Raw genomic sequence first — 17816 nt, forward strand, 5'->3', positions numbered from 1 at the left:
TGGATCGAGGAAGCAGTCAATGTTTGTTCCTCAGCTATCCACCAAACATCTTGGCAGGCTTCTAACTTGACAAGTTTATTTACTGAACCTGGTCAGTCATGTAACCAGTGCAGCACTGAACCCTGTGGAATTTCTGTCTGCACATTGGCACATAATCTTTTCTGGCAGTGATTTTTTTAGCCTGTTACTATAGGGTGGGAATATTCCTAGTTTAAATATGTGCAAGTTTATTACCAGGCTTATTCTTTTTTTAGTGTCAAAGATGTTATCTACAAATACAATACATGCACATCTTATGACATGAAAATATTATTATTCCCCACCTCCCACAAATTATTTTCTGTGCAGGGGCCACCTGATATGCTGACATCATGGGATGCTGTTGCAGCTGCCGTGAGGGACTTCCTGACAATCATGCCACCAAGTTCAAGGTAAAAACCTCAATCCCAGTTGATCAGTTAGCATTGCATGGTTTCTTGTATTGGAAATGTGGTTTTCTCGTTGTGGATTGTCATCAGGAATATAAAGGTTTTTGGTTTTTTTAAATTCTCACTGGGCTAAACTTGAAAAAAAAATATGTAATTAACATGGCATATTTCTCTGAATGCTTGACAAAGGCCATTGCAGGAAAATACTTGGTACACAGTACAGGGGGCTGACCATGAACATGAGTAGTGAGGTGCAAAGAGTTTTGTGAAAAAGTCTTATTTGAGACATATATAAATGGCTCCTTGAGAATTAGAGACACTAGTCACCAAATTATGGGGCAGGGTTCTGTTCAGACCCCTGTGCACATGGTTGGGAAGTACTATTGATTTGAAATGTAGCACTTCCCTGCCACTGATTGGCTGTTTGAAGTAGCCAATTAGTGGCGAGGGTCATCAGAGGAGGAAGGCAACTGTAACAAATATGTTAGATAAGTATTTACTATTTTGAGAGCAGCTGATTTAGCATTGTCCACAGGTCACCAATGTGGATGATGAGGGAACTGAACTGGGCTCGGGTATCATGGAACTAACGCAAACAGAGCTGGTCCTGCATACCCGGAAAAGAGATGCTGTAAGGTGGCCATACCTCTGCCTACGCCGCTATGGATACGATTCTAATCTCTTCTCCTTTGAGAGTGGTCGGCGATGCCAGACTGGTCAAGGTAGCATTTCCAACAGTACTATTACATCCGAATATTAATAAATGAGGGTGCAAAAATACATGTTAACGCATGGTAATTGTGTACCAGCATTACATTTATCATTTTTATTTATTCACTTTATCAGATAAATATTTATAGTGGTTGAGGTAAGAGAACTGTCATGTAGGCCTGTGTTAAATAACATGCTAACTTCTACTATAAGGTTCTATTGAGAGTTTTTCAAATGATTTGAACAAGTGTGTACAGTGTACAGTTGTATTGTTATATATATCACTAAAATTATTGCCCATCTACAGAATTTATTTGGTGTTTTTGGCTTTGTATGCTGATTGCATACTAGGAAGCAGACAGTATGAAAGTGAGGGTAGAATGATGTCAGATAACACAGTAAGTCGCCCATGTATAATAATAATCTAGCTAGAAAAACATAATTTATAATCTTTTCTAATCTTATTGATATCTTCCTGTAAATACTGTTAACATTGTACTCAATGACAAATTTTAATAATTCTTATGTACATTTCCCTCTTCAGGGATCTTTGCATTTAAATGCTCTAGAGCAGAAGAAATCTTCAACCTGTTGCAGGAGTTGATGCAGAGGAACAGCATAAGTGTGGTGGAAGAACCAGTCATCATTACCAGGTCTGGGCACCCAGCAGAGATTGACCTGCAACGTAACCAACAGACCGCAGGAGGTGAGGTGTCTTGACCCCTTCAGGACCGGGTTTTTGTTACCAAGTTTGCGCTAAAAGACCAGAGCAGTTTTTGTGTTTTTGCTATGTCTTTCCTCCACAGTAAATTCTCTCCTCAATTAGTGCACCCACACTTTTTTTTTCAGCACCAGTAGGGCTTTCTTTTGAAATAGTAATAGTAACTGGCTCTATCCAAATTTAGTCTAACAAAAAAAGAAAACATTTTTCACATCCACTTTGCGGCTTCACCATGATTATTATTTCTGAGTAGATGTGTGAAAAAACAAAATAGGTTTGTGTTCAGTAAAACCCCCTTAGTACTGCGATACCCCACATTCATAGATAAGTCATGTTACAATTTTTAAACTTTTTAAAAAGATTTTTTTTTTTATCAGATTACTTGTAAGTGACAAGTTTAGACTGCTGACATTGATGAGGGAGAGCGATCAATAATCAGTGACTGAAAATGTCACTGACAAGTGATCAGTTAATAATTTTAATGTTAATGTATTTTTTTTATTAATAATTTGGGGTTTTTTTGTTTTTTTTATAATTTTCCTAGATGACCCCCTCTCTCTTTGTAGGGCAGGATCATCCAGGGGCTGCCATAATGATCAGATCACTCCTATTGGCCAGGAGTGATCTGATCATCATCAGCCCATTTTGATTGGATCTGCAGCAGTTATTAAGCTCACAGCATTTGACCTGGAAGCACCCTGGACTTTCAGGTCAGTGCTGTTATTTTTTTTAATTTAACTCTTTCAATGCTGATGCTCCATTGAAGCATGGCATCGACTGATATTTAGTCCCCACAAGCTTGCGGGGACTAATGTTAACTCCTGCAATGGGGTCATACACAATTGCAGCATTGAAGGGGTTAATTGAGCAAGGGGGGGTGGGGGCTGGTCTCCACACTCATGTGGAGACCGAAGAACCCTTTCTCCCTGTCCCTGCCTCTGGCAGCTGGGACACAATCGCCGGTAGACCTGAGATTGCAGGGAGGAGTCTCTGTAATCACTCCTGCAATCTCCGGAGGTTGTGGGGGCTCGTTTTTGCTGTTGCTGGTCTGCTTGGAAGCTTCCAGGCAGACCACAGCAGCAGAGCCCCATACAAAATGGGTATTAACCCCTAAAATGCCGCAACATTGAAGGGGTTAACGCTGCACTGATGCTCTCATGGAGCGATCAGGCAGCAGGGAAATGTTGTGTCAGGTCCCCACACTTGCCTGAATCTGCCTGTTCGCTCCATGAGAGCACCAGTGCAGCGTTAACCGCTTCAATGCCGCATTTTATGAGTGGGAGTGACTGAGGGCTCGGGGGCAGGCTCTGCTGTAATTTTCTTCTTTCTCATTTTGTGTACACACACACAATATATATTGGTTTTTTTTTTCTCAGAACAAGCAGGGCTTTCTTTTAGGGCTGCAACAACTAATCGATAATGAAAATCGTTGCCAACGAATTTCATTATCGATTATAAAATGAGGGTTTTTTCAGAGCAAACGCTCTGAAAAATACCCCTCATTATATAATCAGTTTAGTCTGACTCACAGCAGCAGCTCCTACTTACCAGCCCCTCCCTGTAATCACTGTGACAACTGGCCCCGCCCCTTCCTTCTCCCAGAATGCCAGAACCACATGGCTGTGACACTCATCTAACTGTAAGTATAACATTAATATTTGGGCTGCTGAAAGTTAGGGGAGGTGGGAGTTAATTTAGGGGCAGTTATTGTTAATGGAGTGTTTAGGGTTAATTTAGGGGCAGTTATGGTTAATGGGGTGTTTAGGGTTAATTTAGGGGCAGCTATGGTTAATGGGGTGTTTAGGGTTAATTTAGGGGCAGTTATGGTTAATGGGGTGTTTAGGGTTAATTTAGGGACAGCTATGGTTAATGGGGTGTTTAGGGTTAATATAGGAGCAGCTGTGGTTAATGGGGTGTTTGGGGTTAATTTGAGGCAGTTCTGGTTAATGGGGTGTTTAGGGTTAATTAAGGGGCTGTTGTGGTTGACGGGGGTCTTTAGGGTTAATTTAGGGGATGCTGTGGTTAATGGGGTGTTTAGGGTTAATTTAGGGTAGTTGTGTTTGATGGGGTATTCAGAGTTAATTTAGGGGTAGTTGTGGTTAATGGAGTGTTTAGGGTTAATTTAATGCTGAGGACTGAGGGTTAATTTAATTAATTTAATAAAGTTAACTTAAGGTGCAGTTAGAGGTAAAGGGGGACAGACTAAGGGGAATCTAAATCCTGGGGGCAGTGAAGATTAACCCAGTACTTATTTATAAAAGTATGGTGTCAGTGTGCTGTGAACAGGTCTGTGACTCTATGAGGGGACTATGAGATATCTGGGGGGTTAAAGGCATATCTGGGGAGGAGGGAGTGACATATCTGGGGGTATAAGGCATATACGGTATATAAGGCATATGTAGGGAGGGCAGCGTGGCATGTCTGGGGAGGATGGAGTGGTGTATCAGGGGGTATAAGGCATATCAGGCACAGTGGCATATGTGGGGGTAGAGTGGAGTGGTATATGTGGGAGGCAGCGTGGAGTGGTATATGTGGGAGGCAGCGTGGAGTGGTATATGTGGGAGGCAGCGTGGAGTGGTATATGTGGGAGGCAGCGTGGAGTGGTATATGTGGGAGGCAGCGTGGCATATGCGGGAGGCAGCGTGGAGCGGTATATGCGGGAGGCAGCGTGGAGCGGTATATGCGGGAGGCAGCGTGGAGCGGTATATGCGGGAGGCAGCGTGGAGCGGTATATGCGGGAGGCAGCGTGGAGCGGTATATGCGGGAGGCAGCGTGGAGCGGTATATGCGGGAGGCAGCGTGGAGCGGTATATGCGGGAGGCAGCGTGGAGCGGTATATGCGGGAGGCAGCGTGGAGCGGTATATGCGGGAGGCAGCGTGGAGCGGTATATGCGGGAGGCAGCGTGGAGCGGAATATGCGGGAGGCAGCGTGGAGCGGAATATGCGGGAGGCAGCGTGGCAAGCCTGGGCTCAAATGTGCATAAATTTATTCATCTGCAAAAAACCTGCTAAATAGATTCTACTATTTGTCCTGAGTTTAGAAATGCCCAATGTTTTTATGGGTTTTTTTGCTTCTTTTTGCAGGTTATTGGGCAATAATTACAAGCAGCGTTTTGCTGTTTCAAAACCATTTTCCCCCCCAAATCTGGTTATTCAGCCTCATGTGGTATTTGGGACATCTTTGAAGCCGGCCAATGCAATTTACCCCATCAAACCGTATATTTTTGAAAACTAGAGACCCCAGGGTATTTCAAATACTATTTCTAACCCTTTCCATGCACTAATTCTACCATCAGCCTTTTTTGTATTTTTTTTTTCACACACCTTGTACTTCAGGTATGAATTTATGGCTCCTGGAATATGTCAGTGTCAAACAACACGTGTTCAGCAACATCTCCTGAGCGTGATGATACCCCACATGCATGAGTTTGTTGGGTTGTTTGGGGACTAAAAGGCCACATTTGGGAGGTGTGCATTTTTTAAATTGGAATTTTGACATGTTAAAAATTCTGCCCGCATATCCTATTTGGGATATCTTTGAATCCGTCCAATTCAATTTACCCCATCAAATATCTTTGAAAAATATACACCCCTGGGAATTTCAAATGCTGGTATTTTTAACTTTTTCCATACACACTTTTTACCACCAGCCTTTGTTATAGCTTGCCATAGTATTTTCTTGTGTGTTTTGTTTTTTTTCCCCCACACACATTTTACTTCAGGTATGAATTTAACGCTCCTGGTATATGCCTCTGTCAAACTCCTCAATATGTGTTCAGTAACATCTTCTGAGTACAGCGACCCCCCCCCCCCCCATTCATGGGTTTGTTGGGTTATTTGGGAGGTAAAAGGCCACCTTTGTGGCAACCATACAACTAAGCACCCCATGGGCATTTAAAATGCCAATATTTTAACTCTTTCCATGCAAAGTTTTGTGAATCACTAATTGTGTGTGTGTGTGTGTGTATATATATATATATATATATATATATATATATTTTTTTTTTTTAGACTTTTTTTGCTGACTAGGGATCATTTTTACATGTTACCAATTTTTCTTTATTTTACTAATCACATTGTGATTAGTGAGCTGGATTTCATTGACCTGCATGGTTGAATGCAGTACCTGAATCAGGATAGACCCTCTGTGAACTCTGACAGTTGGCGCCACCATCTTGTGAGTGGTGGCAACGCCATTCACTGATGGCGCTTGTGGTTGCTCTTCGGAGCAATCACAAGGCAATCAAGGTAGGGTGGTTGTATTAGTGACATGCCTTGATATCGAGGCAACACAGATTACGCTTAGGAAGCAATTGCTGATTGCTTCCTTAGCTCTGTTTTAGCCAGCCGCGGTTTGGGCTTTCCTCCCAAGACCCATGTCCAGACTCACTTGTGAAGCTTCCGTGGATTCCGTGGTAAGCGATGCATCTGGCCATCCACATGATGTAAAAGAAAACGTGATTCACCAGGCCTGCTTCTTCCATTGCTCTGTGGTCCCGTTCTTATGCTCACATGTCCATTGTAGGCGCTTTCAGTAGTGCACAGGGGTCAGCACAGGCACCCTTTCTGGTCTACGGCTACGCGGCCCCGTACCCAACAAACTGCAATACACTGCTTTCCGCAGCTTTCTATCAGAACCAGCATTTAACTTTTTCAGCAATTTGAGCTACAGTAGCTTATCTGTTGGATTTGAACACTTGGGCCAGCCTTCGCCCCCACATACATCAATGAGCCTTGGCCGCCCATGATCCTATCCTGTTGCTGATTCTCTTTGGACCACTTTTGATAGGTACTGACTACTGCAGATCCGGGAACACCCCATGAGCTGCAGTTTTGGAGAAGCTCTGATCCAGTCGTCTAGCACTCACAATTTGGCCCTTGTCAAAATCACTCAAGTCCTTACACTTGCCCATTTTTCCTGCTTCTAACACATCAACTTTGAGGACGAAATGTTCACTTGCTGCCTAATATATCCCACCCACTGGCAGGTGCCTTGATAACAAGATTATCAGTGTTATTCACGTCACCTGTCAGCAGTCATAATGTTATGTAACTATGTACTGTTGGCCACTAACTTTAGGTTAAACTAGGGTCACACTTGCGCAGCAGACTGTTCGAATCACTAGCAGTCTCAAAAATAACTGGAAAAAAAACAACAAACAAAGACAAAAATACACCTGAAAAGGGGTTGCTTGCCATTCCAACTACCTTTCGCAACAATTGGTGTCGGTAGCATACATGTTTAAATACGACCATTTCATGCACGGGGCATATACTGAAATCTGCTTTTGTCGATAGTATAGCAGTAGAGAAACATCAGTACGTATTATTTGTGGTGCAGTTTTCTGCTTTAAGGACAGATGTCTGTAGTTCCATACGCCTGGAGATACATGTACCATTTTAGTGAGCAGGCAAAACACATTTATTTTATTTCTTTTGGGATTCATATTCAGCTGTAGGATATAATAGAATGGCACAATCATAAAAAAATGAAATGACCCCTGTTGTTAATACTGTGTATTGCCCCTTTAGCATGACAGTGTGCAGTCTTTTGTAATAGTTGTCTATGAGGCCCCAAATCATTGCAGGTGTGATTAGGGAGAAGGTGATTATGATCTCCCCAACCAGCCCTGCTCATCGGACACCTCTTTCCCAGACCAGCGCTGATTGTGCCTGGGTGGGCACTGCCTACAGTAGCACCTGATGAGCAGGGCTGGTTCAGGAGAGCATCCTCTGCAGTCCCGTGAAGACCGGCCCAGGGGAGGTGGCCTCTCTGCTCGCCCCCTCCCCTATAGAATCGTTACTGGGTTTTTTTAGGGGCTTTAGCAGCAGTGTGATTCACCACGAGGCCTTGTTGAGCTGATTAGGGAGATCTCCCCAACCAGTCCTGAAGGGTGCAGCTGCTGTGCGCTCCCTCGCGGCTGCGCCCGAGGCAAGAGCCTCTCTCGCCTCACCCTTCCTACGGCCCTGCCTGTGGGTTTTTCTGTGTATCCTGAACAATTCTTCTGCCAGTTATGGCTGAAATCTATCTTGGTCTACCTGCCTTTGGCTTGGTATCAAGAGATCCCCATCTTTCCCACTTCCTAATAAGTAATTGAACAATACTGACTGGCATTTTCAAGCCTTTGGATATATTTTTATATCCTTTTCCATCTTTATAAAGTTCCATTACTTTGTTACACAAGTCTTTTTGACAGTTCTTTTCTGCCCCTATGGCTCAGTATCTAGACTGGTCAGTACATCCACATGAGAGCTAACAAACTCATTGACTATTTATACACAGACACTAATTTCAATTTAAAAAGGCTCAAGTGTGGGAAATTAACATTTAATTGCCATTTTAACATTGTATGTCTAACATTCAAGGGTATGCAAAGTTTTGATTTGGGTGATCTGTTATCATTATGATTTAGAATAGAGCCAAACAACTATGTGATAATAAATGGCTTCATATAATCACTAGCCTTAAATAAAAGCCATATTTTCAAAATCAATGCATCTCACAATTTCTGCCAGGGTATACAAAATTTTGAGCACAACTGTGTAACTTTATTAAACATTTCTGCATATTATGAAAATAGAAACATTTTTGCACATAGAAACAAAGTATATTTATATAAAGAGGCATGTGAAAATTTGTGTATTTAAAAAAAAAAAAAAAACACAAAAAAACCTACTTTACAAAAATCCATGTCTGGTTTACAGTGAGTTGAATTGTTTAATGTACTAGCATTGGTTTTGATGTAATTACGTCTTTCAGACTTTCATGCAATTTCAAGTGAAACAGCAAGGTATCGGTGCAAATAGTATTCGGTACTTTCCTGTTATCTGGAGCCAATACATTTGAGCCAATATGTATCCTTTTAATCATTTTTTTTTTTTTGAACATGTGTAAGTCCTCTATTGCTTGGCCAAGGAATTGACGTTGGTCAGTCATACCAGAGGATGAATCGGGCATCAATAAGAACACAACTGTCGACTGGAACAACTACATGGGAGAAGTCTGCACTGACTTCCTCATCGAACTACCAAAAGAGAAGATTGGAGGCAAAGGATTAATTGTCGAAATCAACAAGTGCTTGTTCACTAAGTGTTAGAACAATGACCGCCGAGTGTTTCCTCTGCAGTGTCTATTGGGAGGAATCTGTCGGGAGACCCGCAAGTGCTTCTTGGTCGCAGTGCAGCAACCGTAATGACTGGAAAATGTCAAAACAGCTTCTATCATTTACTCAGTTTGTGTGCCTACAAGACCAAAGAATTGGAAAAGGCCCGGATTTGAGCATTTTAAAGTTGATCAACGCTACAACTTCATTGATCTGCACACTGGCATCCATACACAGAGCGTTGAGCGAATGCATCCATAGTTTAAATGGCGCAACAATCACCGAGGAACAGCATGTCATCATTTGGCCGAATTCATTTGGAGACAGCCCATGGGCGTATTTTAGTCACTCTTGGAAGCAAGTTTTTTGGCGCCCGAAATCTCAGTTATCGTTAGTGTCTCCTATAGTTGCATAGATAAATTGTTTTTGAATAATAAAAACATTTCTTTGAATGGCCCCCAGATAACAGGAAAGTACCTACAGTACCATTCAAAAACACACATCTGAGGCATAAGTATTGTAGATTCCTTCACACTATATAGCCATATATTGCTTAGCCCCCACTATGTCAAACACCCAAACTTAATGATTGCTTGCCGTGGAGCTGAATCAGTGAGACTACACTGCCTTTTGCAATTTAAAGCCTTCTCTATATATTATTGAGCACCTGTGTGGTAGGTTGGGTGCTTAACTTTTAAGGTCAGAACCTGCAAATATGGACAAAAAATAAACATGAAGTACACCCTAAAAAGCATGTACATTCAGATTTTGGTATGCTACTGAAATTATCAATATTTATACTTTCGATGGGTGTTTGTCAGTAGTATTTGCTGGGTGTGCCCTGATTCCTTGCTTTGTAGTATGTATACATTGGTCATCTTAGCAAAAACCACAAATCTGAATGTATATGTGTATAAGGGTGTGCTTGCCATTTGTGTCAGTGTGTGTGTGTGTATAGTGTGTGTGTGTGTACTGAAATGTTACTCTTGTGTACATGTAGTCTGGTGTTTTGTGTGCTTCACATTAATGAAATATAGTTTGTGTCGACATATAGTGCTGGTGTTAATGTGTGTGTATCTGTGTATGGTGTTGGTGTGTATGTTGCAATTCATTTAGCAATTTTAATATTTATCTGTAATTAACTTATGCATTTATGTAATTAACATGCATTTATGTTTTCACTAATGTATCAATTGTTTATTAACCCCTTAAGGACCGGGCTCATTTTTCGTTTTGTACCCTGTGGGACCGAGGCTGTTTTAATACTTTTGTGGTGCTTGTGTTCAGCTGTAATTTTCTCCTCACCCATTTAGTGTACCCACATAAGTTATATATTGTTTTTTTCAGGACAAGATGGGCTTTCTTCAGATACCATTATTTTGATCGTATCATCTTATTTACTATAAAAAAAATTAAAAAAACATGGTGAAAAATTGAAAAAAAACACATTTTATGACTTTTATTTGAAAAATCTTTTACTCACCTAAAAAAGCAATTAAAAAAACTAGCTAAATAGATTCTACTACTTGTCCTGAGTTTAGAAATACCCAATGTTTTTATGTTTTTTTGCTGTTTTTAGTAAGTTATAGGGCAATAAGTACAAGCAGCGTTTTATGATTTTCAAATCTTTTTTAACAAATCTGGTCATTCTGCCTCCATCTCCTCTTTGGAACATCTTTGAAGCCGGTTAACTCAATTTAACCCATTCAAACCATATATTTTTGAAAACTAGACACCCCAGGGTATTCCAAATGCTGTTATTTTAACCCTTTCCATGCACCAATTATACAACTACACTTTGTCAAACTTTGGTATATGCCACTGTCAAACAACACCCCAATGTGTGTTCAGGAACATCTCCTGAGTACAGCGATACCCGACATGCATGGATTTGTCGTGTTGTTTGAGATTTAAAATGCCACATTTGGGAAGTGCGCTTTTTTTGTCCATTTTGGAAAGTCTGTCACTCCAATTTACCCCATCAGCCATTTTTTTTTATATTAGACACCCCTTGGGTATTTGAAGTGCTTTTATTTTAACTCTTTGTTGAGATTTTTGAGAAATTTTAGCACTTGCTCAAAATAATAAACTTTCTTTTTTTATTTTATTTTTTTAATACTTTTTTTATATTTTTTTTTACACATTTTGCTGGATGGTTCATCTAGTGACATCACTGCATAATTATTTTTAAATGTTAGCACTTTTAATTTTTTCCATATTTTTTTTTTCCATTTTTTTTTTTTTTTTTAATATTTTACTAATCACATTGTGATTAGAAAGCTGGGCTCCATTGACTTGCATGGTTGAATGCAGTACCTGTATTCAACCTGCAAGTGGAGCCAGAGTTCTCTAGACCATCTAGCGAACTTTAAAAACTTGTTTGTTGCTTTTACAGGGCGGCCGCCATCTTGTTGATGGCGAAGAACACCGGCAGCTGCGGCTGTGACCGCTCTCCGGAGCGGTCACAGCCCACCCAGAGGTAAGTGTTTGGTGTCGCTGGATGCCTCCTGATCGAGGCATTCCAGCGACACCATTTAAGTTTAGGAGGCGATCGTTGATCGCCTCCTAAACGCTTTTAAAACGGGCGTCCGCCGCCATACAATGTATGGCGGTTGTTGACGCCTCGGGGAGGGGCCAGACATGGCCCCCGATGCCGATCTCGGCGTTACTGAATGCCTCGACATCGAGGCATTACAGTAACGCCGTTTAAGTGAAGAAAGTGATCGTTGATCACTTTCTAAGCTTATTTTACTTTTTGACGGTTCAGGACCGTCAAAGGTCATTTAGTGACCTTCATGTCATGACGGTCCTGAACCGGCAAAGGTCGCGAAGGGGTTAAATGGATTATCTTTTGTCTGTTAATTATCACATTAAATTGCATATCTTTTGTGAGAATTGTAATGAGACTACGTTCCCGTGAAGCAGAGTAGGTCAGGTGAACAGACTGGAATGGCAAGAGCCACCAAGGTCAGACAGGCAGGGTCAGCAACAGGAGAGCACGGAAGGAAGCCAAATCTGGAGACTAGGAGCAGATCAAACAAGCTGGGACGGTAACAGGAGATCGTGGTAATAAGCCAAGTTAGAAAACAGGGAGCAAAGTCAAGCAGTCCGGGTCACATGGGATCAAACTTAATAAGAGCAAACTAGAGCAGCAGCACAAAGCACGACTTACAACAGCTAAGGGTAACAGGGTGCAATTCCCTGTGTTTAAATAGGCAGCAAAGCCGAGAACGTGACACAGGAGGTTAGGCAGGCCACAAATACACGTCACTCCTGTACGCACATAGACGTGATATCACGTGACAGCACATTCCCAGGCAGGAGTGAGCATGGTCAATGAGGAGGCTGCTTCTTGCTGGCAGGGACCACTGCCGGCGGAACAGCCTGCAGAGAGCGGAGTCAGGGTATCATGGGACATGTGGACAGGTGAGTCTTAACAAAAATGTTATCTTTAGAATTTTTTATTATTATTAATTATGATACATATAATATTTTATATTAAAGGGACACCTTAGAAGGGAAAGGGTGATTTAATTGAAGCATTAAATATATGAAAATAAAATGATTGGAGAAGAGAAAAAAGGGCTTCTAGATCCAAGCCCCGGTGTCACTAAATCTCCAATGTTTATGCTTTGAATAGGTGCTTTTAAATAGTATTTCCTAGTTGTGCTTTGATTCCTTGTTTTGTTGTAACTCATGTACTACAACTTTCATTGTTCTCTCTTTACTCTGTGTAGCTTTGGGATATGCTGGATTTCCCAATGGGTTTCACAGCTTTCCTCGTGATGGCCCCTCCTATCCTTCGTCTTGTCACCCTACAATGGGAAACGTAAGGCACTCTTCTATTGGGGATCAGTCCACACATGGCCTAATAATACCAGAAGATCAGGTACAGAGTGTTGTAAACCTGTTAGTGACTTTGCATGTATAAAAGATGCTTGTGTTTTAAAACGGTGTTTTGTATACTTCGGTGTTACTGTGATTTTTTTTTTCCAATTTTAGTTTACATCTTTGAAGTCCAGTGTTTTAACCCCTTCTGTCCCAGTCCTTCAGTACCAAGATATTTTTTTGTAATTTCTTTACCACATTTTTGTTAAACCATGATTCCTCTTTTCCATTTTTCATTTTGTTCAGGAAAAGTAAAAATCATAGAACTACATAATACTCATTAGCAATAATAAAAAAAAAATATATATACTGTAGGTGCCACAGCTGAACAGTGACTTAATTTATGTTGACTAATGTATCCTGATTAGTCATTACCCCATACACATTTTCTATGTCACGGAGGACCATATTCTTGCTATTGACTTGAGGATAAGGTGTAGTGATTTTTTAAAATGTTTTTAAAATAATATATAATATACCGTATTTGCTCAATTATAAGACAAGGCTTTTTCAGAGCAAATGCTCTGAAAAATAACCATTGTCTTGTATTTGAGGTCATCTTCTAATCAGACCTCTGATATCCAGAACCCCGCAGTGCTGCAGGGAACCTGCATCCTTCTCTCCGGCACTTCCGCCGGGGCTTCTATGGTGGAGCACCGGAAGGTCATGTGATGCCGGCGCTCAGTCATAGAAGCCCCAGTGGAAGTACTGGCCAGCAGCAGCGGAGGTCTGCATCACACAGACCTCCACCGGCCGCCCCACTAGACACCAGGCAGTCTGAAGCACGGGTCACAAGTAAAGCGATGCACTGGTAAGTCGGGAGGGGTGGTTTCAATGGTTTTGCAGGAAGCAGACTGGCATATAGGGGGTTAAAATGCATATCAAGGAGGCAGTGTGGAATATAGGGGGCTAAAAGGCTTATCAGGGAGGCAGAGTGGCATATATGGGTGTATAAGGCGTATCTGGGAGGCACAAATACAAAAAATTGGTTCAGCGCTGGGAGTAGTCTTTGAATGGACGGGTAGGCAGCAACACAAACTGTGCCAGGAATCTCTCCTATTTGGCTTGAATGTAGAATCTTTGGGATGGGTGTGGCGGTCGTGCTTAAGGGGGTAACCAAAGGCTGGAGATATGTAAAATGAGAAGAGAAAAAAAAATATGAAAAATAGTGCAGTATGTCTTATGGAGCCAAGATGAATAATAACAGGAAACACTTACACTATATAGAGCTAAATATAGCTCTATTGTAGCAGCATGGGCAGCATAATCCCCACCTGTGAATGTTCTTGTGGGTGTGGCTTCTGATGATATACCGTATTTGCTCGATTATAAGACGACCCCCAAAGTTTGAATGTTAATTTAGGAAAAAAAGAAAAAGCCTGAATATAAGACCACCCTGTAACAAAAAAGTTTTACTGGTAAATATTAATTCACATGTAAACTATTTTTTTCATATTTAATAAAAACTATGATTGAGAAAAATGCAGTTTTTATCTCTTTACTTGCCAACCTGCCCCCAGTTATGCACATCTGCCCCCCAGATATGCCTTATACCCCCCATATGCCACTCTGCCTCCCTGATATGGCACTCTGCCTCCCAGATATGCCTCTTAACCCCCTATATGCCACTCTGCCTCCCAGATGTGCCTTTTAACCCTCCTACATGTACGGGCTTTGTCGTTAAGGGGTTAAAGGGAGGGCTCCTCACACATACCTATACCCACTCACTAAACCAGAGATAAGGTTGAGTAGTGGTGAGAAAATTTAGAGGCATCACTCTGCTGTCATATGCATTCAAGTGCATATGAAAAATAGATTGTGACTTTAATTTTGTTAATACATGCCGATCTACAAGTCAAATAGCTATAGAAAATATTGTAACCATTGCACTGTTTATTGCAGTACTGCAATTCAGGTACAGTTCCTTGTTTTAACTTTCTCTTTTCCTTTTTCTTAAGTCTCATACTTATGTGAATACAGCCAGTGGCAATGAAGAAATGGGAGGAAGGCACTGCATGCACTCCCTGCCTGAGGCACATACGCCCTATCATGAACCACCAAGAAATCATCTGGCCTCAGGATGCTCCATGGAAGATCGAAATCCACAGGTTTTTCTCCAGCCTGGCGAGGTGAAATTTGTGCTGGGGCGAGCACCTGCATACAGTCGACTGCCTATGAGAGCAGATGGATTCTGCCGACATCATAGGGACTGCAAGGGCTGTATCTGCAGTGGTGATAGGGATCCCTTACAACCACACAATAACAACAATGAGTGCAAAGATCAGTGGAGCACACACAAGTGTGCCTATGAGAATATCAATGGCCTGGTGCCACCAGGAAGCATAGCTCTACGAAGAGGGACTACCAACAGGAGTCTTAAATTAACTCCAGACGGCCTGCCTTTCAATAGCTGTGCTCACCGCAGGACAGCCATGCTTCATTATGAAAACCTGCCTTCACTTCCCCCAGTGTGGGAGTGCCAATCCTTACAACAGGAGGAGGATGACGAAGAGGAAGAGGACGACTCTGCTGAGGCCATGACTCTGTCTTTAAACGGATACCATGATGACCCTTGTCAAAACTATATGAATGCAGAGAACACTTCAGCATGTAGTAGCTATCACCATCATCGACCTAACTGTCAAACCCACCGGAGCTGTCCATCAAACGTATTCAGCTTTGACTTTAGACGACCACATGCAGAACAGAGGCAACTTAACTACATCCAGGTGGAGTTGGAGGCAAAGAGTGAGAGTAAGGGCAGACAGATCCCCCAGATAACCTGCACTCCAGCTCCAAATCACCTACAACACCGTGCAGACTCCTATGCTGTGATTGACCTCAAAAAGACAGCTGCCATGTCCAGTCTGCAGAGAGCGATGCCTCGGGATGATGGCACATCAAGAAAAACCCGGCACAATAGTACAGACCTGCCCTTGTAAAAAAAAAAAAAAATAGCCCACATTTTTATTTGCCTTTTTCCCATTTATTTATTTTTTAACCCATTGTGGCTCTCTCTCTGCTGTTTTCCCTGTGCCTCCTTTATGTGACTTATGTTGTTTTGTGTAATGTCTCCCATGGCACAAACTTCACTGCTCTAAAAAGAATGTGAATGCTGACTTTTCCGGTGTAGATGGAAAAAGATGTCTAGACATTTCGCTTGTGGGTCTTTGTGCCCTAAAGAAATATTGCCCAGTTTTACATCAGAGGTTATGCCAAAGGTCATCCACTTTTGGCTTGGTGGATTATTGGCAGGAGTCTTGTACTTCTTGTGGTGTCATAGTTACAAGGTTGAAAAAAGACCGAAGTCCATCAAGTTCAACCCTTCTACCTAACCTTCCTATTCTTGAGCCAAAAGAAGGCAAAAAACCCCTAATTAAGCTACTTCGAATTCTGCCATCGGGAAAAAATTCCTTCTTGACTCCAAGAGGCAATCGGATTTCTCCTTGGATCGAGAAGCTCTAAAATATTCTATTTATATCCCTGTATGTCATGCCTTTCTAAGAAAATAACGAGGCCCCTTTTGAAGGTATCTAATGTATTGGATAAGAAAAAATGTCGGTGCTCTAAGCTAGTCTCAGGCTCAAATAATACAAATGTATAATATGAGGCCTACCAAACAGTGTGAGCATGCTGCAAATACAGTGTGTTGGCTGTACAATGTATACAAAAAACAAAATACTGTCTGCGCTTCACACCCTAATAAAGTTGGCAACAAATATATAAACATAATATAAATGAGAGGTTTTGGTTATATGAATTGGCCAAAGCATAATTAAGCTCACCCGCCACGTCAATAACCAATAACCAAAACCTCTCATTTATATTATGTTTATATATTTGTTGCCAACTTTATTAGGGTGAGAAGCGCAGACAGTATTTTGTTTTTTGTATACATTGTACAGCCAACACACTGTATTTGCAGCATGCTCACACTGTTTGGTAGGCCTCATATTATACATTTGTATTATTTGAGCCTGAGACTAGCTTAGCGCACCGACATTTTTTCTTTTCCCTGTTTGCACATATCTGAGGTTGTTGGCTCCTCATCAGTCTGGTTGCAGCTTGCTGTCCAGGGGTTAAATGGGAGGAGGTTTAATTGCACCTCCCCCAACACATTAATAAGGTTTTGGTAGCAGTATAAACTGCTTTGTGTGCCCACTATGTAGGAGGTGAGAGTAGGATCTCACCCTATTGAGAGTGTGCCTTGACGTGGCGGGTGAGCTTAATTATGCTTTGGCCAATTCATATAACCAAAACCTCTCATTTATATTATGTTTATATATTTGTTGCCAACTTTATTAGGGTGAGAAGCGCAGACAGTATTTTGTTTTTTGTATACAATGTATTGGATAACACCACCTCCCTTGGAAGGGAATTCCATACCTTTTATTCTTTGTAAAGAATCCCTTCCTTTGTCGTCTAAGAAACCTGCGCTCTTCCAGTCTCAGAGGGTGACCTCCTGGACTAATAGTGTGGAAAAACAAAGAAATCCTATATACCGTATTTCCCCAAGTATAGGTCGCACCCTTGTATAAGACGCACCGTTTTTGGGGGCCAAAATTAAAAAAAATATATATATTACATAGTTATTGTACTGGCTGCCTGGGCATGATATGAGTGTGATTGATGTTGGCTGCTAGCAACTGTTAGCAATCGCAGTCCTATCATGCTCAGACAGCCAGTACATGCACATCACTTTCAGCCTCCCTGTACCCCCTACACACGGATCCATGCTAACATGCATACATACATACATACATACAAGTCGGCGAGCGGCAGCAGAAGATCGGCAGTTCAGGTAAGGTTGGGGAGTACAACCATACCTGAACTGCCGATCTTCTGCTGCCGCTCGCTGACTTCTGTGGGGGCCGCTGTTTCCCCTCTGCCTTGCTCGAGGCTCCTTGCACAGGAACTGAGCGGAGTCACGTGTATGCGATGTGCATTCACGTGACTCCTACGGGTT

At 41.8% G+C, this 17816-nt stretch overlaps 1 protein-coding gene across 1 annotated transcript; it reads left to right on the forward strand.

Annotated features, from left to right (window-relative positions):
• Window positions 1-371: 371 nt before the first annotated feature.
• Window positions 372-15792, forward strand: LOC149280821 (fibroblast growth factor receptor substrate 3-like). The gene is made up of 5 exons (XM_089500072.1): window positions 372-431; window positions 964-1150; window positions 1684-1845; window positions 12700-12851; window positions 14809-15792. The coding sequence occupies exons 1-5, from the start codon at window positions 372-374 to the stop codon at window positions 15790-15792; spliced, it is 1545 nt and encodes a 514-aa protein (XP_089356198.1).
• Window positions 15793-17816: the final 2024 nt, after the last annotated feature.

The sequence above is a fragment of the Sceloporus occidentalis genome, unplaced genomic scaffold (assembly GCF_023333645.1).
Source record: "Sceloporus occidentalis isolate IW3139 unplaced genomic scaffold, rSceOcc1.0.p SCAF_146, whole genome shotgun sequence".
Lineage (NCBI taxonomy): Eukaryota > Metazoa > Chordata > Lepidosauria > Squamata > Phrynosomatidae > Sceloporus > Sceloporus occidentalis.

Excerpts from the sequence above, each read along its gene's own strand:
- LOC149280821 (XM_089500072.1), top strand. The coding sequence starts at position 372 with ATGGGATGCTGTTGCAGCTGCCGTGAGGGACTTCCTGACAATCATGCC. Across the intron at positions 1,151-1,683 it reads GCGATGCCAGACTGGTCAAG|GGATCTTTGCATTTAAATGC; the intron begins GTAGCATTTCCA and ends TTCCCTCTTCAG. Across the intron at positions 1,846-12,699 it reads TAACCAACAGACCGCAGGAG|CTTTGGGATATGCTGGATTT; the intron begins GTGAGGTGTCTT and ends TACTCTGTGTAG.